Source organism: Molothrus ater, chromosome 6, assembly GCF_012460135.2.
Source record: "Molothrus ater isolate BHLD 08-10-18 breed brown headed cowbird chromosome 6, BPBGC_Mater_1.1, whole genome shotgun sequence".
Taxonomy (NCBI): domain Eukaryota; kingdom Metazoa; phylum Chordata; class Aves; order Passeriformes; family Icteridae; genus Molothrus; species Molothrus ater.
Window position 1 is genome coordinate 23,971,098 of NC_050483.2, and position 26,156 is coordinate 23,997,253.

Here is a 26,156-nt window from a genome sequence, read left to right on the forward strand (position 1 = left end):
GGCCCCCGCGCCTCCGCAGCCCCCCCCTCGGCCTCGGGCGCTCCGTGCCGGCGGAACACTGCGAGGGAGCGGCGGACGCGCCCGGACGGCGGCCGGCAGCGGGCGGGGCGGGGCGGGATTCCCCGGCGGCGAGGCCGCGCTTCCGGCGGGCAGCGGTGACAGGCGGGCGGTGGCGGTGGCAGGTACCGGCACCGGCGGGGCGGCGTGGGGTGCCCGGGGAGCGCGGCCGGGCCCTGCCTGCAGCAGCGGGGTCCGGCGGCCTGTCCTGGTGCTGCTGGGGCGGGGGAGCGGCCCGGCGGCTGGGCTGGGGCTGAGGCTGAGGCTGGGACTGAGGCTGAACGGGCCGGGGCTGGGCCCGGAGCCCCGAGCGCTCCGCCCGGGTGTTGCCGGGCTCGCCCTGTGTGAGGGAGCGGCTCGGTTCGTCCGCGGTGCGCGCCTGGCGGGAAGAGCGCGGCTGGTGAAGCGCCCCGGGCACCTGGGCGGGGAGAGCCGGGCCGGCAGCCCGCGGTGTCCTGGTCACCGCTGACCGGGGCAGGCGGTGCAGGTACCGCCGGAGCGGCGCCACCGTGGCTGCTGCTGGCTGCTCCCGACCTCGGCGGCTGCGGCGGGGCTGGCGCTGGGGCCGGCTGCCATTAATCCCGGTGCCCAGCAGCGGCGGGGGGCTGATACTTGTCCTGTCTTCAGGCAATTGGTGTGTACTAAGCAACCTTTGTTTTAACAGTGTAAGTATTAAGTCCGTGAGTCTCGTAAGTCGTCTTGAGGTTCCCTCAGGGGTCTCCCAGGAGATGAGTCGAAGGGAACGGGAGAGAACAGATGTATAGTGGAGGGGGTGATGAGGAGGAGGAGGGCTGCAGCCCGCGCAGGGCTGTGTGTGCCTCACTGCCTCCCTCACATGAGTCCGGGGTTGGTCCTGCACGGCACTGAGAGCAGCTTCTGTACTTTGTGCAGCAGCTCCGGAGAGGACACTTGGAGAGTTCAGCACTTTTGCCCTCAGACCCTGCAGAGAACCAGTAAGGGGAAGTTGACTCCTCGCTAGCGTGGATTTCCAGCGGGCACGGAGGTGGCCTTCAGTAAACGGATTGAGGTGACTGGGGAGGGAAGGCTGCTCAATTAAAAAGTTGTTGGAATAATGAAGGACCAAAGGGCTTCCCTGAGCAATAGTGTGTCTGAGTTTACTGGTCATGGTGAGCCAGGACAAGGTCTTGCTCTTGACCTCTACGTTCTTTCAGGGTAGTGCCAGGGTAGTGATCCTCTCGGTGGTATTATCAGTCTTGATGTGAGGGGTGGGCTCTGTGGGTTAGTCTCGGTTCTGGACCTCATTCATGCACGTGAGTACCCTGGAGATCTGCTGCTGAGTAACTGCTCCCTTTTCTTTCCACGTGCTTGTTTTTAACACTGTAGCAAAGTGCAGGGCCTTGATTGATGTGTATAGAAAAAGAGACATTGTGCAAATAGGCTGAAACTGGGAGGAGGTGTGGATGGCGGCAAAGTCATAAAAATAATCCCGGAACCAGGTCTGTGTTGCATCTGACCATTGCTTGTTCATCTTGCATGGAAGAAGAGGTCACTTGGCTTCTGTAATTCTTTATTGTATGTAGAGCTCCAGGGTGTGGTAATATATGCATGGACATATTTTGAAGTGTAATTCACTTCTGAACTAATAGTACATCTGGAAGAAAAACAGGAAAAGGAAACTACCAAGCAGGTGTAGCTTAGAAATAAGTGATAGAAAAATAGTGAAATGAAATTGCAGAAAAAAAATAGTTTTCATGAACAGCAGCCACCACGATTTCCTGGGTATAATGTGAATGGTCTTCCTTGGGTAAATTCTGGATCTTATATAAGGAATCTTCAGTTCAGAATTTCTGTGAATATTGTATTTCAATGGTTTGAGTTCTCTCCTTTAGAGGAGTATGCTGTTCTCCATCACATGTCTCTCTTATCTAGGAAAGTTAATTTTTATTACACAGCAAGTGTTCAGGTGTAGTGCAGTTGCAGAAAACATACTTAAATACTTGGAAAAAAAGGTACACTTGGGTCTTTAGAACTTGGCAGTAAGTAAATGCTTCTGCTGCCGTGTGTGATTCTTTAGGTTTTAAATCTTTGGCTACAACTTTTGCTTTTCAAAATCTAGGTGTGTAATTTTTCTTATCTTATTGTTTGCTATATGGAGTGTACCACTTGCATCTTGTCATGATGTTTATGTAAAACAGATGCAGTTTTTAAACAGAATTAAATCTGTTGAAATGCTCTTTTATTGTTAAAAACCATGAAATGTTTTAACAAACACTTTACTCATTTTAACAGCTATATCACCATGATACATATGGACTTTCTGTTTAAAGACAGATACTTAGGGATCATTTTTGAGTACACAGGGAAGCATCTCATGCAGCTGCACTATTGGAAAGTGAAATGTATATCCTTATATGAAGATCTTCAATTTGTGTTTTACATGATAACTCCAGTTCTCTCCTTCTCAGAGCCTACTAGTTCCCAAGCATTTAGAAGATTTCATGTCCTAAATTGCTGTATAGTTATCTGATGTGAGATCCTGTGCTTTTGCCTTTTGCATGTTGGGAAAGGGCTGGAGAAAAATCTGCAAAATCTTCTGGGGCTCTCTGGGTACTACAGTATGGTTCACAAGAAGGACCTGAAATCTAAGAGGTCTTCTGCTCTGGATCCTGCTTCCATTAACACCATGGAGCAGTAACCTACGGCCAAGGAATGGAGCTGGCTGTGAAAACTTCATGAAGGTATCTGGAGAGCCTTGTCTGTTTTTCCAAGGGGTGAGGCCAGAGCACTATCCACTGGGCTCTTTTTGCAGTGTGGATCCTACTAACAAACAACTTCCTTCTTCCACATGGTGCCACACTAAGATTAATTTTATGCCTCAGGGGAAATCCCCCAGTGCTGTCTAATAACCTGGTCTTCTGTCTCTGGACAAGTGCTGCAAGTTGACTGTGAAGCCGAGTGGTGAGTGTAGGGACAAGTGTAGGGACACTTGGTGACTTGCTGTCCGTATGGCAGTGCCATCACTGCTCTCTGGGGGGATTTGGGTTTGGTCCCCAGGTGTTTCAGGACTCGTCTTTGGGGAAGTGGTTGCTACTGGGCATCCCCAAGAATCTCCCATGAAAGGGATCTCAGTGGATGGCAGTAGTGAAATGTGGGTCCTCTGTCCCCACTAGGGCTGGGAAGTCCCTGAGAGCTGTGAATGCTGAGAGGCTGTCCTGGGGAGCTATGGATGCTTCCTCAGCATGGAGCACTGGCTTTTGGGGCTGCTGAGCTCCTGTGGGAAATGCTTTAAGCTCGCTGAGTCATAGGAGTCAGTGCCTGCTGTTACCATAGAAATCGGATCAGCTGCTAGGGGTGGGGAGTCCTGATCCTTGGCTCCACTGCTGCATGGTTCCAGCATGAGCTCAAAGTGCTAGGGAACCTAATTTCTTGCTCCTTGTCCTGTTGATATCAGAGGAGGTCAGGCAGCTCCGGCAGCCCTGACCAGAGGACAGGGAAAATAATTTTGGTTGGATCTTTGCATGGCTGCAGTGGTGGGACCCTGTGTGTCTGATGTGTTGTCTTCATGACCTGCTGTCTGTATATGTCATGGTCTTTCATATTATGGGAAACATTGCATTTGATTAGCAATAGCTTTCAGTCCTTTGGGAGCCCTGGAGAGGTGAAAACTGGTTGTAAACTGGTGAGTAGCAGATAAGGGAGGATAGGAAGTAAATAATAAGCTTGGAATGGTCCAAAGGGAGAAGAAAACCACTGAATATCCAATTTCCTGCGCTCTCAAAATGCATTCTCAAGCTTGGTGGCAAGTATAGACTTGAGCAGGGATGTGACACCTTCCAGAGCTCAGTCTCTCACAGGTTTTTGTCCTCTGTGCTCAGTCTGAGTAACTGTTTCATTGTTTTCTCTGCATAAATATACACATTCAAGCTCCAGGGATGGAAGATGCAAAACATCGTCCCCCTCTCCATTCTGCTAAAGGAAATAGCTTTACTGCAAATATACTTTTCACACTAAGGTGTTGTGCCTCCTCAGATGATCTTTGAACCCTTTGCTTTCCTTATAAAGAAAAATAAGCCACAAGCATTGCTGTGAAACAGTGCTGCAGAGACTCTTGCTGATGCAAGATGTCACTTGATTTTTCTACACTTCCTCTTGGCTTGCTGCCTGCTGACCACTGAATTACTGTCCACATGGTCAGTGTGAGCAGTCCAGATCTACATAGTTGTCCTTTTTAATGTTTCCTTGCTTACTTCCAGGAGACTGAATTCAGAGGATAACAGCAGCTTCCCAAGGATTGTCCTTAAGAGTTGGTACTCTTAGGAGGTCCTGTATGCTGTGCTAGCTCAGTCCCAGCTTTAATGTATCTTCTGCTTCAGATGAGAGTGAGAAATATTTGCAAACAACAGCAAACGCACTGAGCTGTCTGTTTCTCGGACCCTCTTAATTCTTTAGTCTGCTTATTGCATGCTTGGTGAAAAATACTCATTCAGGCAGTATGGCTTTAAATGAAAGAAGCAATTCCTTGCTTCTAGCTATTATGTAGGAGAAAGGATTTACTGGGTGATGCTGAAAAGAGATGAGGATTCTATGTGTATTGTTCTCCGTTTTACTAGCTCCGCCTAAAAAATTCCTGTTTTAAGGAGCTGTTCACTTCTCTGTTCAGATCGCAGCACACTGAAGCATGCACTTCAGTGTTGTTGAGAGCTCTGGTTCTCCATTATGGGGAGAAGGAGGGGGGTGATTCTTGGGAAAGCTTCCAGTTCTGGGCCAACTGTGGAAACAGCCGGGCTTTGTGCCAGCTGTTTGGAGGGAGGGGGAGCTCAGAGCCATACAGGGAGTGTATCAGGCAGGGGCTGGTGCAGCCTGTCGCCTTCTGCAGAGTCCTGGTGCTGCTTCTGTTTCAGGAGAGAAAAACTGTTCTGCCCAGAGCTGTGGTCAAGCAGAGATTCCTTGAGAGGGTTGGTACAGCTCTTGATGGCCTTTGATAGCAATTGACATGGAAGAATCTGATATGTTGTGCCTCTGACAAGGAGGAGAAGGAATTCCTGCTTGTATTAAGGAGGAGGGGACACAATCTCTGGATAAGTAAGGATGAGGGAGTATTGGGGGGAAATCGGTGAGAAGAGGAAGTGTCTCTGTGGGGAGGTAGATTTGTGATCTCTGTGTCTCACCTAAGAATCTCTGTAGTCTGTGTTCTAGACACAGCGAAATAAACTGCGGTGTTTGGGGACCATGGCTACAGACCCACTCACGGATCTTCAGGATGACCTGAACTTGGATGATACCAACCAGTCCCTCAGCCAGCTCAAACTGGCCCCCTCCATAGATGATAAGAACTGGCCATCAGATGAAGTCCCTGTTTTTCCCAAATCAGGTAAGTATCCTGCTTGTTTGGGATCTGGGTTTTGGCCAAAAAGCAGTTGTTTGTCTTGCAGCATTGTGGTCATATCTACATATACAGAGAGCCCCAGCTCCATTTAAAAGCTTTATAGATGTATTAAACTTGCACCACACCCAAGTGAATCAGCCTCAGTATTGAACAGCACTAAAAAGTGCAGACCAGCTGCTGTAAATATGCTCTTCTCAGTCCTGTGCCTGGCTGCATTTTGGTGCTGACAGAATAGATGTGCTGTAAATCTTTGAGTATGCTCCATTATGGTCTCTTGCAGGAGAGTTTGGCCTTCTGGACTGGAATGGTCTCAAACTTCCATCTGGGAGGTGGGGCTGGAGATCTGAGTTGTTGCTCTGAAATCCTGTGCTGTGAACTATAAACAGAGAGGTCAGGAAAATTAGCTCAAGGATATATAGTATGACCATCCATCAAGGGACTATGTTAAGATCCTCCTTTCCCTAAAAAGCCATGACCGTGTCCTTGGGTTTTGTCTTTGTGAATATTTGTGACATATTTGAACATTTGTTTGAGAGAGTGTACATTCTGAGGGACACATATGGATCTCATAGGACTGAGAGGACTCTTCTGAAGTCATTGCTCAGAATTCTATGTCCAGTCAGAATTTCAAAAGTGGGTTTTCAAGGTGTATAGTTGCATACATTAGTCCCATGTAGAAGTGCCATTTTTTCTTATACTTCTATCTTTCTGTACTTGCCAATGTGCTCCAGATCCCTTCTTCTGATTGCTTGTTTCTTGTACTTTGTTCAGATGACTCCAAAGGCTCCCCTGAGCCTGTCACTCACCTGCAGTGGGATCATCCCTACTATGATATCGCCAGGCACCACATTGTGGAAGTGGCAGGTAGGAACCTTCCTCTTTTCTCCTTTGATGTCTTTGCAGCTGGGCTGAGGAAGCACTTTTCTAATAGGGCTCTGGGGACATCTGCTGTTTGCCAAGACCAAGTGGCAATGACAGGTGGCACAGAAAGAACACCAAACTTCTTGAATGTTTGTGATATGTGTAATTTTCCATTGACTTCAGCTAAACTTGGGTTATTTCTTGGCTCTTGCTGACTTGATTATATTATTGTCAGGACTCAGTTGCTTTAGCTGATTTGTTTTAGATATGGCTCTTTACTACATCCTGAACACAAAGTGGTTTTTGCTTGATAATGCCAGAGAAATTATGTGGTTAAGCAATACAGCTATAAGGTCCTCAGCTGACTGAGGAATCCACAGTAGGTGGAATCACTCGTGTCTGAACGGCCAGAGCTTGCCATCCTGTCCAGAAATAATATGTACAGAAATCTGAAATAGGGGGAATAGGCCTGTGTTCCACTGCAAGGAAAGACCTGTTCATTCAGGGTCACAAGCATTTGTATTTTTTTTTGTGTTTTCTTGTCCATATTATTTTATTTATGCTAACCCTTGGTGATATACTGCTGGGGACCTCTATGAGAAAGAGTTTTGGAGGTATTCTTTAGGTTGCTGTGGTGAGCCTGAGCGAAGGGTAAGGCCAGTTTGTCTTGTATTCCTTGTTTTTTTAAAAAAGAAGCACTCTACAACTTGTTGTGACTTGATTCATACTTCCTGCTTGACTATAGCCACCTCCTACCCCTCCTACTGGCACCTCCTACCCCTCCTACTGCCATCTCTCTGTAACTTGGTCCCTGCCCCACATGTGAATTGTCAAGGAAGCAGAGGCACAAGCTGGAGTCCTCCTAATTCAGGGTTGTTCTGCAGCAGAGTTTGACCACAACAAAAAGAGTCTCTGGCACTTACTTTGGTAAGAGTTGTCTTGATATCATTCTTGTCTGGGCAGATTTCTCAAATGAGCTCTCTTTTTCCTGATCTCTCATGTTCCATCTTTTGTGGAACAAAATTATAATGGCAGTCTCAAAACCTTGTGGTTTATTGTTTTCCTGCTCAGTTTGACAGGCCAGGTGTTTGACATTTGGGCTGTTATGCCTTATAGATTTGCCAGAAGTGTTTTCATTTGCAAATGTTTTCCTAAGCTTCTTTTCCATGGGGCTGGAGTTTCAGGACTGCCGGTTGTAGAGGTCTGCACCCTGCTCTCTGCTGCTGAAACTGGAAAGGGACAGATGTGTGGCCTCCACCATTTCAGTAGTAATAGCCAGAATATTTGGAATGTGAATGGCACAGGTAACTGGTATTTGAGGACTCTGGGAAAGGGTGAGTTAAATGATAACAGTTGTTGCTTTAGGCTAAGCTTCAGACAAAGTGCTTAGCAGAGTTTAGATCAGAGACATTGATAAGACTGGAATGTCAGCCCAAACCAAGGATATACTTTGTCTGCTGCCTCCTGGGATAAACACTGCTCTTTCTGAGGGGTTTCTGTTCCAAGGTAACATGACTTTTTCTTTGACAAGCTCTCTGAATGGAGTATCACTCCAGTGGAGGTGTGTGTCAGTGGCTGTTGGAACGGAGCCATTTGGCCATTTGACACAGTCTAGGGTAGCAAATGAAGAATTAGCCAGCTTCCTGAAAAGATTCCGGGGTGGGATGATGGCTGACTGGGAGCTGTGCCTGCATTCTGAACTCTTCCCCGTTGTGGTTTAAATTTGTATTCCTAGTGAGCTCTGTGTCCCCGCAGTGTCTCTGTATAGTGCAGAAACAGCTCAGAGAAGCTTCTGTTCTTGGCTCTTGCTGGCCAGTTTTCACCGGTAGCTGATGTGTCTGGAAGCATGTGATGGTCCCACACATGGCATGTGCTGTGATGCCTTTCTTGGCACTGGGAGAGCTTGGAGCACAGCTCTGGATAGAGGATTTGCTGCCATGTAGGTTTGAGACTTGCTGGTTTCTCATCTCCTGAAAGGAGAATTTAGGAAGTGGATCAAAGGGGTCTGACTTGTAATCTTGGTTCTGAGGAAGCTGATAATTTTTTTTTGGTCAGTAATTGAGAATTTTGACTGTTCGGAGTCGGACAGGGTAGTCTTCTCTGGATTGTTGTTTGAGGCAATCAATCTGGGAAAGTCTGGAAAAATCCCATTAGACGTAGCCTGGAGAATAAAAATCTCACTGGAGGATTAATATGAAGCTGTTCAGATGTGGCTCTGCTGACAAATTGTGTTTGTCAGCAGCTCCAGGTGCAATGAACACTGGCTATGCTGAGCCTGAAACAAAATTACCCTAGATCTCTTGTAAATATTAGCAAATGGCAGCAGATCAAGGATAGTTTTATCCACTCTATTGATTCATTAGCTTTCTGTCCCATGTCCTTCCCTGTTCTGCATTTCAGAGCAGAAAGTTTGTGGCTAACTCTGTTCCTGCCTGCCCTGAAATATGTTCTGTGATGATGATGCTATTTTGAGACAAAAGCAGAATGCTGGTTCCCATCCTCGGGCTGAACTTCACGATCTCAGTGTTATCCTGTGTGGTCAGAAAGTAATTGCTTCTTGCTGGATGTGTGCATTGAGTTAATAACTTAATAAAAGCCCAGTTTTGATGGCAAAAAGTTAGCACACTCATTTCCTAGCTGGCCTTAATTTAGTCCAAGGTGTGCTTCATTTGAAATGTCTGGTTATCTGACCTAAGAGGGGAAAGTACTGAAAAACTTTCTGCAGAATTTGTTCGGGAAATAAGTTTTTGGGGTTTGTTTCTCACTTAAAAATAGTGCAGTGGTTTCATGGAGACTGTCCTTTGTGCCCTATTGCTCCTGTCTCTTCTGGGGACTAGGATCTTGTGGGAAGAGGCTGTCCATGGGAAAGGAGCAGGCATGTCACTGCTGTCCCATGTGGTGGTGTGTTACACAAAGATGACAGCAAAAGGCATCTGGGCCACAGTCCTGAGGGAGTTCTCAGAACTGGAGTATTGTTAGGAATCACAATATTTTGGTTTAAGGAAACATTATTTTGGTTCTGGGATTCGATGCTTTTCTGAAGGAAGATGTTGGTGTTGTGCTGTTCCTTTCAGATCTGCCTTAAAGTGTGTGTTTATGGAGTGTTTTACACAGGCTCTGGAGAGGTCTCTGTGTGGTTTGGTTCTTCTTGACTCTGAGTGCCTCCTTTTGTGAGCGCTGTAGCAGTGAAATTCCTCTTTACACGTGGCCTGAAGCTGAAAGAGAGGAGGCTTGATTTCATTGCACAGTCCACTTCTGCAAAGTTTGGTTTTTTCCCTTGCTCATGTCACATAGCATTTGGAGGAAACACAAGCTCCTGGTTAAGGAACTATCCCAAGTTTCTGTTATGTTGAGAGTTTCTGTGTTCTCCTGCCAGTTCTTACATGGCAAAGGTGCTGCTTCCATCCTCTTGGGGGTTGAGGCAGATGTGACATAGTCTTGGCCTTGAATTTTAGCAGAAGCCTAATTGCAAAACTAAGGCAGGTAGTTAATAATAGGCTAAAGCAGGTTTCTGGAAATGGCAGTTCATACTGGAAACCTGTGGCTGTGTGGGAAGAGCAGAGCTCTTGTCAGCTCTGGCAAAGTGTTCCATCCTTGTTCTGCTGCCCAGTCTGAAATACTGGTCTCTTCTTTGTGGTCAATATGCAAAACTATGGCTATGAGGTTCATCAGCATTCCCATTTTACACAATAACTGCCTTGCTTTCTTTTGGGATAAGAAAACAGGGACCTAACATATATTGGCATATGAATTCCTCACTGCCATGGAGGGTAGAAGATAGTGTATCAGTGGTCAGGAAAGTGGCTGTCACTATATACTCCAGCTATGTAATCCCTGCCCAGTGATTTCAAAACTTTGTTGGAGCTCAAAGCATGTTTCTGCTAGTTTGTGTGGGAAATCTGCTGCCTCACACCATTGTCAATCTGTGGGGCTGCCCTCTCAGAAAAGCTGTGATGCCAATACGTCTAAGACCTGTAACTGAAGTGGGAAAACAAGGTGGAGAGCTATGAGTGTACCTTCTTTTGTGTTACTTGATTGAAGCTGCAATTCCAGCAGTAAATCTATTTTCATTGGTGAATCTGGTACCAAACCTACCCAGCAAACATGACTGCAGATGCCAAAGCTGTAACTGGTGCTGGTGATTTGCTGTAGGTGTTGGTGATTGACATGGGGAGGTAAAATCAATCTTGGAGCACCAGTAGCTGCTGTTTCTCTAAGCAGGCAAAGGTAGAAGTGGCAGACAAAACTTGTGTTGAAGATGTGTTGCAGGGTGTCTTTGGTGGCTAATGGACTCAGCAAAGGGTAACAAGGGTACTTTTCAGGCATGGTACATTGTTACTGGCTCCATCAGTACAGAGTGCCTGCATTTCTGCTGCTTTTGGATGTAGTTTCCAGCTTTTAACTTTTTTGTTTGTTCATTTTTTTAAGAATATTTTGTATGATAAAAAATTATGAATTGCCTCTATAGAATTGAGTCTATCCAAAGCAAGCCCAGCTTGTGCACCATATTTTGATATGCAATGTCAAGGGAAGGGAGAGTATCTAAGGAATTTTAACTTTATAAGGGAATGGAGAATTTCTTCCTAGAGCTCTGCTCTGCAAAGGCTCCTGTCTTGATAGGCCCATGTGGGTCTGCTGAGTATATAGCTGTGAGAGTGATGGAAAGGGGCTAGGTGTGATAATAAACGCCTTCATAAACTATAGGAACCTTTTTAAAATTCTAATTGGCAGTTCAGTTTTTTTACTCAGAATCTACTAATCATGAAAAAAAGTTATGGGTGTGGGGTATGTTATTCATATGGTATGATGCCATTCTCTGTACACTTCTGAAGTTGTTCAGAGGACTTCAGAATTAATTGCAATTAACCCTTTTAAAAGTGGCAAGTACAGCAGTTACCATTTTGGTGGCAGACGAAGTCTAACAGTAAGGGCAAGAAATTTGACTATACAGAGTTAGTTGCAAATTCAAAAAGGAGATTTGGAAATCAAGGCTGGCTGTTATTGCCTCTAATTGTTAGATAAGGCTGCTTTTGGCAGAGGAGCATGGGGGGAAGATGAAATGGAAGGAGGTTGAATCTTGCAAGACAGCAGCTAAATGCATCCCGGTGGCAATCTGGCTAGGCTCTCAGACTTTAACCTCATGATTACTTTCTGGGAAAGGATGCAAAGCTTGGCTCGCTATAACTTTTTTTCTGTTCCTCCAGACCAGGGTGCACTTGATGGGGCCCAACCAGGTAGGTAGATTTTTTGTGGCGCTAACATTTGGTTCTGTAGATCATGGTATTCCTTTAGCATGACCATGGCCTGTAGCTGGACTGTCTCAGGGGAGCCCAAACTTTGCTCAGCCTTAGGCTGCACTGGCAATTTTTCAGGAATCCAAAGGCTGCACAAAATTGTTGTCTGAGGGCTGCACCTCTGCCTCAGACACAGCAGAATCATCTGAGCCAAATTTGGTGTGTGGGCTTTACTTTGGGCACTTCGGGGCTCATGGGTCTCAATGTAAATCCTGTTCCTGTCCTATCATGGTGGTGACCTGCTTGGACCAGTTCAGTTTGAACTCTAGTTCATCCTGTTATCAAATGTGGCTTGGAAGTTCATTCTAGGATTGCTTCCTATTCTTTCACATGATCTGCTGCTGCACTCACGTGCTAAGCAGCTGGCACTTAAACTGGATTCTCCATCTGAAATCAACTGTTATCTATTTCTTCTCCATTTGGCTGCAGAGATGTGTTCTGGTAACTTGTTTGCCCAAAGCTGTGCTTGAGTTCCCTGGGCTTGCTGAGCATTTGTTAATACTCTCCGGACTTCAGTCCTAAGTCTCAGTAATTTGGCTGCTGGGGCTTTCATGCTTCTCAATGTACATGAAAACTTCTATTGGTGTGAAATTCTTACTGCTAAGACCTTCACACAATTCATGGAAATGCTGATTCTCATTTCCTCATTATGTGGAGTCTTCTTCCCCTTTTTCTATGCTCTCAGACATCCTCCCATACTGCATTCTTTAATCTGACCCTCTAGTATATTTTTGTATCAGTTAAAGCTAAATTCACTTCATAAGGCTTTCTGATTCTGGCAGTGTTTGGATATTGGGAATATCAAGGTGGATGAAATAATGTATTAAAATGCTTCTGCTTTGAACTCCCTACCTTCTTTTCCTTCAGGGCTAAATCCACTTGGGAATTCAATAGGCAACTAAAATCTACTATGCTTAAACATTTCCCAGCTGTGCCATAAGCTTAGCAGAGCTAATTGAAATGAAATTACATTTGACAGGTTTTTTACTCACAGTGGCTCTGATTAAACATGCTAAACTTTGTGAAACTTGTGTAGTAATATTCCAGTGTTCTGTAGTGGTGCTCTTTCCTTGGCCCTCAACTCTGTTAACTTTGCTGTTTTAGCAGTAACACTAGCTTTTGGAGGCGAGTTTTATCCATCTGCATTGTCCAAATATCAAAGTATTAGGATATTCCCATATGAATCTTTCAACAAGATAGGCACCTAACTGAGGCGATCTGGTGAAGGTAGGAATGGGCAGTCTCTAGACTGCAGCTAGGCTGCCTCAAATCTTGACATAAATGCTAAAGGATATATTTCAGGATATGAAATGGATATATTTCTATTTACCTAGAAATAGTAAATAACAGGATTTGCATGCCAAGGATGTATTTTCCATGTGCAGATTTGTGTATTTTTTGGCTGTGCAGATTCATTTAATGCCCTGTCTTGGGATATTATTGCCATCTTGATGTGAATTTCTGCTGTGATACATTTGTATTGCTGCAGGTTTTACTCTGAAACATTTGCCTCAGTATTTTAATTTCAGCCCTTTTAGAAGTTTGGCCTTGCACTCATGGCTTGGACACACAGCAGTGATTTTCCTTGCCCCTGTCTGAGAAGTGCCCTGGAAATGCTCTTTTTGAGCGAGAAGAAAAATGCAGTTCAGGCTTTAAAAGTGCCATAAAAATATTCAGGAGCTTATGTCAATCAGTGCTACAACTGCGTATCTCTTTAGATGAGCAGCTGTCTTGTCTGGCTTTAGGCATTGGCTACTGTCTTGCTCTTTATTGTTAAAAGCAAAATAATCTGAATCACATCCTTCAGGGAGGTAGTTTAATTCCAGTGTACTTGAAAATATTTTTTAAGTTGGGGTGTTCTTTGAGTACTGATGGTATATAATTTGTTATTCGTTTGTTGTTAACTATTGAGCATTCCTCATCTGGGAGAGGTAGGAGGCAGCCTGAGAAGCCAAGTGATTACTTCATGATCTGTAGTTGTGTTCAGTGGAAACTTCAGCTATTTGCAATTGCAAACAAGGGGTGAAAACCTAGATACATAAGATTAATACTGCAAACAGGAAAGTGAATAGTACAAGGGATGGAGCATCTGGGAAAGATCAAACCTGATAAGAATCTATTCTGTAGGAGGCAGAGGGGCCACCTGAAGGTAGTTTCCTCCAACAAGAATGCATGGAATGGGCTTTAGGTTCTTGTTTATAAATTGGAGCAACTGATTGTTCAGCTTTGATGCTGAATTTTTGATTTTGTCATGTCTGGAGCAAGGAGACTGATCAGATATATGTCAGGTAGAAACAAGATTGGCAGTTCATCATTTTGAAAATTTCTGTGTTGACAGGCTGAGCTCAGTGTGATAAAACTGGAGCAAAACCCAGAACTCAGAAAAGGGCATGCTGGTTCCTTTGTAGGTCTCATGCATAAATTCATTCTGATTTGGAAGGCAAAACAGGCCACTCCTTTTTCAGTCATCCAGGGCACTGTAGATTATCTTTTGATGTACTTAGCCCTGGAAATTGTCCAGGAGATACATGCCATCTCCCCTTTGGAAGAGTCATGGATTGTCTGTTTATTCTTTACCAGCAATCCCAGACTATGTAAGGAACAAGACTGTAGACTTTGCATAGGCCTTGCTGTAGGCTTTTGTATCACTTCAGAGAAAGCTATTTAAGGTATGCCGTTCTGGAATTGTGACTTGTCAGGTCTGATAGTCAGTGCCCAGAAGCCTGAGCTGAGCGTATGGCCACCCACAACATGGCACAAACATGGTACTGTACCACACACCACAGAGGTCTGTCTGTGTGATTAAACTTGAAGTCTGCATCCGGCCCTCAGACCATCCACTCTGGTGTGAAATGCAGCCTCAGTTAACTGAAGATATCATCTGTTCTGAATTTAGCATAGAGCTACATATGATCTGCAAAGGTCTGTTGTCTTTCTGACCATTCTCTTTCGTGAGTATAAAACTCAACAGATTCTCAAATGCTGCATCCTCTTGGTGCTTTATACAGGCCTTTGTCCTTCAGATAGAGACATATGAGTTGCTCAAGACCAATGGGAAGGATCACAATATACCATGTTCCTTGCCCAGGACTTTGTAACCTGCACGTAGTCTTTTAGACAACTCAATTACATTAGACCTGTCCCTAAAGCTCACAGTGAGCTACCAAGAAACTCTGGGGTAGGCACAGAGTGGGCTACCATGGGATATGCAGTGTGATGTTGGTCTTGTGGCCTGGCTGTGACTGTACCTGGTTGTTCCAGATAAGCCTTGCATCACTCTCCTAGTCCTGCATTCCGGGTCGTGCGTCCTCCCCCCTGCCGCGTATCTGCGCATGTGTATGTCAGTGTGATGGCCTGTGCCGCCCCTTTTCTGGCCCGTACCTAGTGCTGCCGCAGTGTCCTTAGCTTTGGTACAATCTCTGCCTTGTGTGCATCACTAAGTTCTGTGTTGTCTGGTGACTTGAAAATGGGACTTGCAAGGTGAAAATAAAAATGAACAAAGTAGCAAGAGAATCTGTTCTGGCAAGATGGGGGCAAAAGGGGGCCGGTGGCATCTTAATGTCATGGCTGGTGTGTATGAATTCTCTGGCTGTCATTTGCAGCACCAAGTGGTCCTCTGGTACTAACAGGCAGCATTCCCAGAAATATCAGGTTTGCTGTTCCGAGACCCGAGCTGCTGCGTGGCAAGTGTAGCCAAGTGATAGTTGAGCGCCAGAGCCTGTGCAAAGCTGAGAAAATGGCTTCATGAATATTGTAAATCCATGCTGGGAAAAGGATATATTTCAAGAGGAATGATGTATTGCAGGTCAGTCCTGCATAAGTAGTGATCCTTGCTGCTTTTCTGTGCTGTGGTCTGTGTGAGATGCTTTACCATATGGGAGTAAGGAGGGTATTGTTGAGTGTAGCCTCAACAGCCCCATTCACTGTTGCACTCTCTGCTTGACAAGAAAACACAGGTTTCAGAGAAGGGTAAGTAGCTAAAAAGGTGGGAAGACTTTTACCCTTAATACTAAAGGAACCATTTCATCTCCAATGCTGCAAAAAAGAAGTCATCTTTGTGGAAATGGATTGGGTGTTGTGTCTGGGAGAGAATCAGACTTTCTCTCAAACTCTGTATGTCTGCAGGATTTGTGACCTGGTTCTCACTTATGCAAATCTCTCTATTCCCCAGCATGTCTGCTAAGCTTGGCCATGTGTGTCTGCTTGGGCTTTGTTCATGGGGCTGAGATCTCTGCTGGCAGAAGTCCACTGTCGGTTGAAGACTTGCTTTGGGGAAAACTTGGCTTGTTGTCTCCAAAGCCTCAAGTGGTGCCTGGGAGTGTCCTCCATGACATGACGGTGCTTTATGGGTTATTTGGCTCCAGTGTGATGGGGACTGTTGTCTGCATGGCTTTTACAAAGAATGCTTTGTCGTGCTGCACTTTGCAGCTCCTTCTGTCTCAGGCTGGAAAAATCTCTCTGTGGATGGAAAATCTAGGAAGCGGTGAAGAGCTTATTCTACAGTCCTTCTGGAGAATCCAGCAGCCCTGCTTGGCCCATCTGTAGAGGAGACTTTCCTTTGGAAAGATGAGAAATTACCTGGAACTCATCCAGAAGAGTTGTTATCTGGAACTGCTCTTTTTCTAGGAATTTCTTGGTTTCCAGGGTATGAAATGGCCTGTGTTCTGTGTGCAGAACTAAACTCCAGGTGAAGCAAAAAACAGATGCACCAGACTATTAGAAGTTAGTCTGGGACTGTGTGCAGGATGGAAGGAGTTATTGTGCCAGTGAAGGGCAGTTTTCCCTGTGCCTCCCTGGACATGTGTGTATCAGGAGCAATGCCCAGGCACAGCTTTGCAGGATTAATGCTCTGAGCACTCTGCTCTGTACTTGCCTTCATTCCTATGTGCCTGGAGGCATTCTGGTTTCCAGTCCTTCATCTCCTTTCAGGGCTGGAGCAGGGAATCCGTTCTTGATTCTCATTGTTGACTTGTCAGGCCCTTGGCGGTCAGGTTTCTGCTTCCACACTAGGCCCGTGATAACTGCTGAAAATCAGATTTAGCTTTGCTGGCAGCTGTGCCTTGTTATGGTGGTTTCTCATTCTTTCTTTATCCCTTGTTGCCAATACCACAATGAAGTCCTTACCTTCCTGTAATCTCTGGCATTTTATCTGCAGGTGATGACAAATATGGAAGAAAAGTAATTTTGTTCAGTGCTTGCCGGATGCCCCCAAGTCATCAACTAGATCACGTGAAACTGCTGGGGTAAGTAGAATCTTAGTAGGCTGCTGTTAATTTCTTAAATCTGACCTAATTCTCAGCTACTGGATTCCTGGGAACAGGTCCATCTGTAGTAGCTTCTTTAGCTGGACATGTCATCCCAAGTGCTTACCTCCATTGCTGGAGTTGCAAATCCTCTGTTATGGCACACAAAAAGAGTCCCAAAGGGAGGAATAGGCTCTCTGTAGCAGAGCACAAATTGAGTTCTTTCTTCTCAGGTACCTGAAATTCACACTGGACCAGTATGTGGAGAGTGACTACACGCTGGTGTACCTGCACCATGGCCTGACCAGTGAGAACAAGCCATCCCTGAGCTGGTTGCGGGATGCCTACAGGGAATTTGATCGCAAGTGAGTAAAGCTGCAGCAAGCAAGGATGTCCTGTGCTGTTCTCTAGCCTAACATAGAGGATCTTCCCCAGCCCTCCTGTGTAGCTTGGTGATCATAATTTACTGTCACTTATTCCTCTGCTTAAGGAGGTGGATTGTTGTTTAATACAGACTGAAACATAGGTTAAACAGCTCCTTCTGTAGTTACATGCTTTAGGCCAACAGGCAAGCAGCAAACCCAGGACCTGGTGCAAATGCGTCAGCCCCACGGTATAACTGTAGGTTCCTGAGGAGGCTACTCACTGATTTTAGATGAAAATTGGAATACAGGGTAGCATGCCCTTAGGCTGCTGAGTGGCCTGACACAGCTACAGAGCATGGGAGAGCAGAGGCCATGGGTGCTGGGGTGTGGTGAGGCTCAGTGCAAAAGGCATGAAGCAACCAGGGTGCCTTAATCTTGTGGAAAGGTTGGTTCCTCTGCTTAAGGTGCAGCTTGTCATTACTGGGCTTCTCTTGACAGATACAAGAAGAACATCAAAGCCTTGTATATCGTGCACCCAACCATGTTCATCAAGACCCTGCTGATACTCTTCAAGCCTCTGATCAGGTACGAAGGAAACACTGTTGGAGGCTCACCTGCATGTTCACATTGCAGGGGAACAATGGGGCCTTCTCAGAGGGGCACAAGCTGAGCCCAGGCTGCCAAGCCTATCCTGGAGTCTCTCACCTTTTTCTGTCTCCTCCCACTTCTGAGCTCAGAAATACTCACACACCAGAAATACCTCTTTAGGAACCTACAGAGTTTGCAGCTTTGTGCTACTCATTTTCTCTCCAGCCAGGTAGAAGTAAAAAGTTGCAGACTCCGTAACTCAAATATTTAATTTATTGTGATACTGAAATAATAACTCCATGAAATAATTGGGAGTAAAATCTTCTCAAGCCTACTGCTGAACAAAGGAAGGAGAAATCCACCATTTGAGGGAGCCTGCTGCTGCTAGGGCTTCTAATGTATCTTGGAAAGTCTTTGCATCTCCTGGTAAAATAGATGGAGTGGGAGAGCAATGTGGGTGACATCTCTGCTGCTCAGCCATACCTACACTTTGCCCCACTGATGTTTCTTGCAGCCCTCTGCACTCATTTTCTGTAAGAAGTCAGTTCTGTTACTGGATTTCCCAATTCCTCACATATCTACCTTTCTCTTGTTTTTCAGCTTTAAATTTGGACGGAAGATTTTTTATGTGAATTACCTTAGTGAGCTGGAGGAGTATGTGAAGCTGGAACAGTTGGGGATCCCAAGCCAAGTGCTAAAGTGAGAATACTGTCTGTCTCCCCCCCTGTTTAGGGTTCTGTGAGAGGGGACCTTTTGGGCAAGGGAAGGAAGAGATTGTTCCACTCAGATTTTGCAGGGTGTGCTGACAAGTTGCCTTCAAGACTGGTTTCTCTCTATAGTCCTTCCTGTGTGTCCTTGGCCCCAGTCCCCAGTTCTGTCTTTGAGTTAAAAATCCTCCCGCAATGAGGCACCAATCCTGCATCTCCCACTCACCCTCTGGGGACTTCCTGCAAGATACTGACCTTGACACTGACCTGGAGCTCGTGGTGTGCATCTGCTGTTGTCTGGTCACCTGCTTAGCTCATTCTGCTCTGCTCAGCTTGTCTTTGGGGCTTCCCAAAGTTCCCATAATCTCAGTCCTACCAGATTGCTTCCCTGTCCCACACCCACATATGCATCTGTCTCATCACAATGCTGTCCTGGCCTCCTGCCCATGCTGTTACTCAGCTACTCCACCTCTTGATTACAGATAGATACTCCTTTTCTCCTTGCTTTTTTTTTGGCAACGAGATGTTCGTTCTTGTGCTCCAAAACTGCCTGTGGTGGTTTTGCATAGGTGTAATTGACCGTACCAGTCTGGTGTTGCTACCAGTGGGTGTGCAGTGCTGGGTTCATGCACTTTCTGGGAGGTGGAGTGCCTTTTTACTAGTCTTGTGTTTTGCTGCAGGTATGATGAATACCTGAGATCCCTGCAGAAACCTTTGCAAGTGCCCCAGAAGCCAACACCCCCACGTCCACCACTGCCAAACCAGCAGTTTGGAGTCTCCCTACAGCAGTGAGTATCTCTGGACTGTGTTGCTTTTGCCCTGACTTGCTTGATATGAGGTCACTGTATTTATTACTGAACAACAGCAGAAAATGGCTGCGAAATTTCTTGCAGTTCAGACTTTCTACAAAACTTTAATCATTTTCCTGAGGAACTCTGTGCTCATGTCCAGATCCTGACTAACTCAGTTCAGTTCCACTCTCTTGATCCCTGGGTTAGATTATTTTTGCAACTTAGGGTCACTAAAGGAGGAGCAAAATAAGGGCCATGGGGACAGCTTTACGGCACTGGAAACTTTCTTTTAAGCAAAAGATGTCTGTAGGAGGCTGACAGGGTTCTTTTTAGGACTATGCTGCTTTGAGCAGCACTGCAGATTTGTTTCCTAGTTGTTTTTGAAATCATAAATTCTATTTTAAAAGCACCTCTATTCAGCCTTGTAGTGAATCCCACTCCCCATTCTTGCACAGTGACGAAGGCAAACACAGACACTGGCAAGGGCTGGTGATACTGAGTAACTGTTGAAGGTATTTTTAACTCTAAGTGTGGTTTTGCCTCCCTGGGGAATGAGGAGGAGCCAGTACTGTGTAGCTAGACACATCCTCTGAGGCTGTCTGGGAACACATTCCCCGGCTTCAGTGCAACATTTCCAGATGGTGTTTGCCGTGGTGCGTGCTGCCTGAGCTTGTTAGCAGCCTCGGAGGGGTCAACCAGCTCCCAGCTATCGAGTGGTCTGGACAATCAAATGTGAGGGTGGCAGGGAGCACCTTGGTGTCATGAGGTTTTCCCTGACGGCCATTTTGTTGATAAATCTTCCGTCACAGGAATGGGGTGACCAAATTGATTTTTTCTTGTGTGTCAGCTTATTTCTGCCCTTGCTCCTATGGGGAAGAAAAAAGGAAGTGTAACCCTTTTCACCTGATTCTTAACTAGCATACTTCCCTTCTGGGAAGCCCTTTGCCCTGGCATATACAGGTTGAGATTTTTAAAGAGGATGGAAAAACGTTCCTGTGGTCTAGTAATGAGCTCATAGTTGCTCCAGTGAATGATGTAACATGATGGGTGAAGAGGATAGAAGGCTGGAATAATAGCTGAACCAGGGATGGGGATAGTAAGATCATATGTGGTACAGCTTGTGTGGATAAATTCAAGAGTTGGAGGCTGCATGTAAGGCAGGACCAGTCCTGTGTACCAGTTGTGTGTAACCTGTTGTTTCTTGGTGCAGTCTCAGGGAGAAGAGCCCTGATCAGTCTCCTGTTCCTCTGGTGGTCAGAGACACCATTGCTCACCTGCGGGAGCATGGTAAGTGTTTGGAGAAGCTGCAGTCCCAGATCAGTGACCTCTGTTCTGTCCAAGCTCCCATCAAGACTGTGTTAAGAAGAACAGCAGTCTAGAATAGGGTGTAAAGCCTGAACTAGGTGAGTTAGCCTTCAAGTGAGATTGTGGAGGGTTTAGGAGACCTCCTTCTTTCAGGAATCCATGTTCCTACTTGTGTAAAAGTAGCCAAATGCCCCTTGTATCCTTTGTCAGATAGTGGAAGCAGAAAAAATTGTTGTACTCTAAAAAAGGGACTTGTTGATATCTGTCTGAATGCCCCACAGCATGGATTTATAATTGCAGAGGGCCAGCATTTTTAGAGACTCTCACATGGCTGATTGTTTTCTTCTGCATCTGCTGTCACTTCACAGCTCTTAATACAGAGGGGATTTTCCGGAGATCAGCAAATACACAGGTTGTCAGAGAGGTCCAGCAAAAATACAATATGGGTAAGTGCCCAAACACATCAGAGCCCCTCTCATTCCCTAATTACTACTGTGCAACTGCAACTGTGTAGGAACTAGTCCATCATGGATCCTCTCCTTCTTTGATAGGTCTGTAGGTGAGGCCTCATCTTGAGGTATGACCTGAATTGCAAGGGAGAAGTATCTGGTACTTCTGCTGTGTGGAAAGCATATTCCTTCCCACTCGTATTCCCTTAACTATTCTTTTTTTTTCTGAAAGTTTCCCTCTTTCTTGGAGTGAGATACACCATCTTATTCTGGTTATAATGAAGGGACTTAAGAGGACCAGGATGAAACTTAGTCATGTTTGATTTGATGACTTCTAAAGATGTAGTGCTGGATTCAGCACTGGTTTGTATATGATTTTGGGACATATTTTTCCACTTTGCTAGAAGATGTGGTGCTTTGGGATTCTGTGTTTTTTAAAATACTTCTTCCTTAGTTTCGGGCTCTGACCATCGTGTCCTGTCCTTTGTCTGGAGGAGGTGCTGCTTTGCCCAGTGAGCACTGAATCTCTGCTCTACTTTCTCAGGTGTGCCTGTAGATTTCCAGGAGTATGAAGATGTCCACCTCCCTGCTGTGATTCTCAAGACCTTCTTGAGGGAGCTACCTGAGCCCCTCCTTACTTTTGGCCTCTACAGCCATGTTGTCAGCTTCCAGAGTGAGTTGTAACAAGTGCTACTCCCTGAATGTTTCACTGGCTAAGGGCAAAGATGTCTTAGTGGAGACATGCATGGGATAACTTGTGACTGCCAGCAGGGCCTTCATCAGGACAGATGCTGAGGATTGTCTGTCTCTCTTGATTTTTAGGTGTGGAGGAGGTGAAACGTGTGGATGCTGTTCGCAAAACGCTCCAGGATTTGCCAGAAGAAAACTACCAAGTGCTCCGTTTACTGACAGCCTTTCTGGTGCAGGTGAGCACTAGCCTAAGCATTTGCTTGTCATAAGGCTGAGAGGCACAGGCAGCCTAAAGGTGCAGCCATACAGCCTGCGTGGTCTATACCAGGGAGGCTGGAAGCTCCCCAGGCTGGAGGTAGAACTACTACTACTTCTACTAGTAGCTGAGTAGAAGAGGGGTCTCAGATTTGCTTTGCAGTACTTCCTGCTGCCAAGAAAGCCACTACAAGGCCAGTCAAGCAAGAGGGAAGATCATGAGTGGTGATTTGGACTTGTAGAGATATTATCTGCCAGTGCTCTTGATCCTGTTGTTATGATATGGCCTGGTCAGCTTTTCTCCCCTTATTTTCTCTGTCTCTGGCTTTGGGGAGGGTAGGCAGTTGCTGTGCTATTCTGTAGGATTCACAGTCATCTCTTTCCTTCCCACATAGGTCTCTGCTCACAGCGACAGAAACAAGATGACAAACACCAACCTGGCAGTTGTGTTTGGCCCAAATCTGCTCTGGGCCAAAGATGTGGCCATCACTCTAAAAGCCATCAATCCCATCAATACCTTTACCAAATTCCTGTTGGACCACCAGAAGGAGCTGTTTGAGGCTGCAGAGGCCTGAACCCAGGCCAGACCACACCTGCACACTGTGCCCACCTTCCCCTTCTTTGTCTTGGAGCTGTGACCAAGCTGTCTCCAGTACAAAGGGACCATTGATCTTCTGGGTGATGAGCAGAGTGAGGGCTGTGGAGATGATGGTGAAAGTGTGCAAGTAAGTGAGCAGGAGACCTGCAGCTCTGGATGGGCAGGGGAGCTGGTCTCCCAGCTGCTGAGACTGGAGTCCTAATCCACCTGCGCAGCTTCTCCGGGGCTCATCACCAGTCTTCTGCCCTATCAGATGACCTGCCTTCCTTTCCTCCTTCCCTTATGTGCAGTTTTTCTGCCCTCCTGGTCCCTTCCTCAGCACAGATCTTTTTGTTCAAGCTCCCAATAGCACCAGCTCACCCCTCCTTGCCTCAGCTGGGCTGTTTGGGCTAGGGCAGGGTTGCTGGGTTTTGTGATGGAGACATTCTTACTGTGAGTGCCATTTCTCAGCACTGAGCATGCATCCTGCCTTTCCCCAGGGGCACCTAAAGCAGGGAAGGGAGCAGCAGCCCTTGTGCTTCAGGTAGCAGCATGTCCTGCACTTGCAACCACCACTCTAGACCCCCTGCTTTTGGCAGGCAGGTGAAGGACAGTCTCATGGCAATGGGCTGTGTTACCTGTCAGACTCCAAAACAATGAAAGTGAGTTTAGCCCAAGCCCAGCCCCTCTGGTGTCACCCACTCCAGGTACTATTCAGTGTTTGCTGGACTGTGGTGGGTGACTTGCCTCCTGTGGTTATCCAGCTCAGGTGTGTTTGTCCCTCAGCAGCACTTCCAGCCTGGCTGGGAAGGGTCATGCCAGGCTTGGCTGTGCATGCAGGCCAGCTGTGACCCTTTGACCACTGGCGAGTCTGAATGGCAGGAGCAAGTGCCCTGATGGCACTGAGCTGCTGAACACCATGAAGATCCCCATCTGTCCTGGCAGCAGCACTAGGCTTCCTCTTCTGGCACATGTATCTGTGCTGACTGGCACAGACTGCCTTGACTAGTTTTTACTTTTTGAGCATAACTTTCCCCAGCACAGTGTAACAGAGACCATAGCCTTGAGGGAAGGTCTGGGGACTGGGGCCAACCCTCACCATGGAGTGCAACAGGCCTGGATTACAAATTTCTGACCAGGTGCTGAGCACTCGTGCCAAAGCTGTGAGGGAGCAGCTATTCCATGCCGAGGGCTTTTGCCTGTGTCTCCTCCTGGGTTCATACCTTCTACCCTGCCATCTGGTCAGATGCATCCTGTATGCCCTGGGCACAGCTGGAGAGATCATGTTCTCTGCAAGGCAGGCTCAGAGTGGGGTGGTTCTGGCACCTCCCTGGAGCAGCTGTGATACTGTCACAGCATCTCTGTTGGGTTTGGGTTGCATCATTCCCATTACCTGAGCTAAAAGAGATCCTTCTCCTCAGCCTGGGCCTGTCAGGGTTAAAGGAGGGAGCTTCTAGCCTTACTTCACTGGTGTGATTTATCTTTGTATCGTGTGCCTGGGCCAGACCTCCCTGCTGCATCTGGCCTCAGGGACAAATCTTTTGGACCAAGCAGAACTGTTTTTTTAAAGCTACTGGATGCTAAAGAGAATTTGCTTTTTCATAATATTTTAGCCTGCCTTTAAACACTGACCAGGGGTCGGTGCCCCTGGTATAGTCAAAGTAAATGGCATCTGCTGCAGGAATTAAGGAGATTGCTCTTTTTGCTAAACTCTGGAATGGGGATGGGTGCAAACATAGGCAGCTCTGCAAGGCAGCGCAGGTTCAGCCAGCTGCCTTGGAGGAGGCACACTAACGTGGGTGGGAACAGTGAACAAGTAAGTGAACATTACTAAGACCGGAGCAAGAGAGGTTCTAAGACAGGACTGGATCTGATCCTTTCTAGATACTGGGAGACTTTGCCCTGTGGAGATTACCAGGCTGCTGACTTCTTCAAGTCTCTCTCTTCCAAGAGTAGGAGCATTCCCTGTTTGGCCAGGACATGAATTGCTTCATCCTGAACAATTCACAGCAGTAACTAAGTAAATGTTTTGGAGGGAGAGATAATCTGCTCCAAATTCATTTGTGATCTCTTCTCGAGTGAGTTAGCAGGGCGGATGTGCTGTGGAGGAGTAATCTGGGGTGGACTAGTGTGGAGAGAGGTGTACTTCCCCCAGTGTTTAAGGGGCAAGGCCGTGGAGGCTGAGGGAGCCTAGTGCAGCTCCTTTTTCCCTGCAGGCATCCTGCCCTGTGGAGCCTTTGGTAGAGGGAGAAGGAGACTTGGTGCTCTGACTGTGTCTGCAGCTGACACTGGCTTCACCTTCATCTCTGTAGAGGAGAGGCAAGCCCACTTAACTTCTGGGACAAACGCCCAAGCTCGGCAGCCTGGAGTCCAAGTGCCTGTGTGCATGAGGCCTGGCCCTGTGCACTCTCTGGGGAAGTGGCATGTTCTGACCTTGCAGAGCAGCAAGGACTGTTCCCTGCCCAGTAGCCAGAGGAGCAGTGCTGGAGTAGCTCCTGTCCAGGGGGAAAGTGGGGAATACTGCAAGTGTCTGAGTTATGGCTGGATTTTGGCGGTTTATTTTAGGGTGTTTTTTGGGATTTAGGTTGGTTGGGTTTTTTTTTAGTGAATTCTTGAAATGACGTTTCCTTTTTTAGCAAAATAGAGACTGGTTCATCCCCTGCTGGCAGGGATAAAAGCCTGTTCCAGTTCAGTGCTTGCAGAGAGTGTTCAGGGAACTACTACTGCTCATGGTGGGAAAGTGCTTGCAAATCCTGGAAGGGACCCACTGTAAATATCCCCTTTCCTCTGCTGCTCCTTGTGCTGGAGCTGCTGAGGGCTCTGGAGCAGGCATAGTAACCAGGGTTGCTTTTGCAGTCTTTTCTCCTGAATGCCTTGTATTGAAATATTCCTCCAGTGATCTGAGCAAAGAACTGGCCCGGGCCTGCCTGCAGCCTGTCAGGTGGGTGGTGACCAGAGCCTGCTCCTGCCAAGGCCATGAGGTTAAATTCCCTCCTCACATGGGCAGGGTGCTGGCTGGGCAGAGCTTCTCTGCCTTGTATAGGTCAGGGTGGTATACAGTTAAGGTGCTGGTCTGTGTTGGTTTTCTCCTGCTATAGAGCTGCCCAAGGGTCTCTTTCCTGGCTTACCTTTCAGGTTAGCTATTAGCCATTTCTTCCTGTGGGGGTACTTGTTCTGCATCAACCTCCTGCTTTTTAGCATCTAGAACATTCCCCTCTGCTAAGCCTCCTGCTGTCTTAATGGCCTCTGATCACTCCCTGGCCCAAGCTGTGAACTGACACCAGAGCTTCTGGGCGGTGCAGGGGGTCTGGGGCCATGCAGATGCCTTGTGTGCTAACATGAGAGAGCTGAGGGCCAGTTTGGTTCCAGTTTCCTTTTTTATGCACAGGGGCTCCTGTGCAAAAATTTCTGCTATGCTTTTGTTGCTGGTGTTCCCTGCCTTCTTTGTTAATGTTCATCAGGTGCACGCCTGGGTTTTCACAGTTCACACTGTTTATTTTCTTTTAATCTGCACCAATCTTGTATTTCACAGTTTGCACTTTTTGTATTTCAATAAAAATCAAAATGTAATCTCAGATCCAGACATGTTCGTCAAGTGGCAGCAGCAGTGACACATCTACAAGAAAC

General features: G+C 46.6%; 1 protein-coding gene across 7 annotated transcripts; it reads left to right on the forward strand.

The window, feature by feature from the left end:
- The first annotated feature begins 3 nt into the window (after positions 1-3).
- On the forward strand, positions 4-26,104 carry ARHGAP1 (Rho GTPase activating protein 1). Of its 7 annotated transcripts, none has more exons than XM_036383383.2 (15): positions 4-182; positions 949-1,010; positions 5,203-5,389; positions 6,176-6,268; positions 11,470-11,499; positions 16,715-16,802; positions 17,036-17,167; positions 17,666-17,752; positions 18,356-18,454; positions 19,143-19,250; positions 20,464-20,540; positions 20,927-21,004; positions 21,552-21,680; positions 21,830-21,933; positions 22,348-26,104. In XM_036383383.2, the coding sequence occupies exons 3-15, from the start codon at positions 5,248-5,250 to the stop codon at positions 22,525-22,527; spliced, it is 1,347 nt and encodes a 448-aa protein (XP_036239276.1). In that variant the 5' UTR covers positions 4-182; positions 949-1,010; positions 5,203-5,247; the 3' UTR covers positions 22,528-26,104. The 7 variants fall into 7 exon arrangements, with proteins under 7 accessions (XP_036239276.1, XP_036239277.1, XP_036239272.1 ...); XM_036383379.2 differs by having other exon boundaries at positions 5-182; positions 949-2,756; XM_036383380.2 differs by having other exon boundaries at positions 5-182; positions 949-1,084; positions 2,586-5,389.
- The last annotated feature ends 52 nt before the right edge of the window (positions 26,105-26,156 follow it).

What these genes read in the sequence shown, in the direction of transcription:
- ARHGAP1 (XM_036383383.2), top strand. Translation starts at nt 5,248, where the DNA reads ATGGCTACAGACCCACTCACGGATCTTCAGGATGACCTGAACTTGGAT. An exon ending in CCACATTGTGGAAGTGGCAG is followed by an intron (nt 6,269 to 11,469) that starts GTAGGAACCTTC and finishes CTGTTCCTCCAG; the next exon opens with ACCAGGGTGCACTTGATGGG. An exon ending in ATCCCAAGCCAAGTGCTAAA is followed by an intron (nt 18,455 to 19,142) that starts GTGAGAATACTG and finishes GTTTTGCTGCAG; the next exon opens with GTATGATGAATACCTGAGAT.